Source organism: Varanus komodoensis, unplaced genomic scaffold, assembly GCF_004798865.1.
Source record: "Varanus komodoensis strain SLA01 unplaced genomic scaffold, ASM479886v1 scaffold14_3, whole genome shotgun sequence".
In the NCBI taxonomy this organism is placed as follows: domain Eukaryota; kingdom Metazoa; phylum Chordata; class Lepidosauria; order Squamata; family Varanidae; genus Varanus; species Varanus komodoensis.
In genome coordinates, this window is record NW_025335439.1 from 2029249 (window position 1) to 2030752 (window position 1504).

Consider the following 1504-nt stretch of genomic DNA (forward strand, 5'->3'; position numbering starts at 1 on the left):
GAGAGAGAGAGAGAGAGAGAGAGAGAGAGAGAGAGAGAGAGAGAGAGGCGTTCTGCAAACCTTGCAGCAAGGGGGACTGTGACAGCTCGGGACGATCCTCTGGGAAGGAGTCGAGCAGGCGCTTGAAGAGGCGGCCCAGATCCGAGTAGCTGCGGTGCAAGTACAGGACGTTCCGGTCCGACCACTCGGTGCGGATCTCGAAGAACTCCTCCTCGTCCCCGCGCCGGTTGATGATCAGCCTCCGGATGCCGTTCACCCAGCAGCCCCGCACGAACATGTTCACCAGCGAGGTGCCCTCAAACACGGCCGAGGCCATCCCGCCGCCACAGCCTGCGCATTCCCCGCCGCCGCCAGGGGGACGCCGCTCCGCCGCCCTGCGACTGCGCGGCTAGTCGCGACGGGAAGAGCGAGCCGTCGCTGTCGCCACCATCGCCGCCGTCGGGCTGGGCGCAAGAGACTGCCTTGGCGCTCCGGCCAGGCGCCTCCTGCGCTCGGTGCTGCTCGGGCGGGGAGAAGGGAGGGCTCAGCGAACCTCCTCCTCTTCCTCCTCCTCTGCTGTGTCTTCGTTACAGTTGCCTTACTTTGCCGCTGCGTGTCACAAGAACTGGATGGGGGAGAGGAGCTGTCGAGCAATTTGGCAAGAGCTCGTCTCTCTTTCTCCCTCTCACGCTTTTTAATTTTTATTTCTTGCGCTTCGGGACATTTATGATTATAATTTCCATGGCCCGAACGAGCAGGGTTGTTAGCGCTCTGTTCCCCATGTGCGCCGTAGCTTCTTAAGTCTTCATTTTTCTTTCCTCGGGCCAGCCAAAGATCGCGTTGCAAAACAAAAGGTTTGGCACAGAGTTCGTTTCCGACGTCAACTCGTGGAGGAACAGCGGAAAAAGACCCTTTCTCTGTTGCCTCTCTCTCCGACTCCCTTAAGGGGTGACATGGAATAAAGATACCGATCAGATCGTGCCAGAAGTAGCTTTTGAGGAAAAGAGCGAGAGAAATGCGGCAGAAGCCGAAGAAACGAAGACCGATTTGATAGGCTGATAACTCCACTAAAAGAGTGCGTGGACAGACGGAGACGAGTGGATGGACGGCCTTTTTACCTTCTGCACTCCAGTTTTCCCCAGTGTTGCGCTTGATGGGACTGGGGTGGCGAAAAGCTGCTCTTCTGACGGTTTCCCCTTGCCTGCAAACCGAGGCTGATTTTCCGCAGGAAAATCCGATAATTTTCTCCACAGCCCACTCCGAACAGAGAGGGCTGTTGCGTAGCCGTCGAGCGAGCGACAAGTTGACAGCGCCGTCCCTCCTCCACCGCGCTGATTAAGTAGGGGCGTCAAAGAAGCCGAGCGTAGCGCGCCGTGTCCGCGCTCGCTCGGTCCCGCCGGGATAATGATTTCGGGGGAGGCGGGGGGAGAATGCGAATTCTTCTGTCCCTCCGTTTTTGCAACAGCTGGAAAAGGCGGGTCAGATCTTCTCAGAAAGGCCCTAATCGATTTCGGTTTACAAATCA

At 57.7% G+C, this 1504-nt stretch overlaps 1 protein-coding gene across 2 annotated transcripts in view; it reads right to left on the reverse strand.

Annotated features, from left to right (window-relative positions):
* The window catches only part of PXDC1 (PX domain containing 1), a 47280-nt gene extending 46391 nt beyond the window's left edge, over positions 1-889 (reverse strand). Inside the window, exon 1 of one of the 2 annotated variants that reach the window (XR_006414159.1) lies at positions 61-889. Coding sequence is in view for 1 of the 2 variants with exons in the window: in XM_044424563.1 (XP_044280498.1) it covers positions 61-316 (256 nt within the window). In the remaining variant the exon portion in view is untranslated. The remainder of the gene's footprint in view (positions 1-60) is intronic. The other variant, XM_044424563.1, reaches the window with a different exon arrangement.
* Between the last annotated feature and the right edge of the window lie 615 nt (positions 890-1504).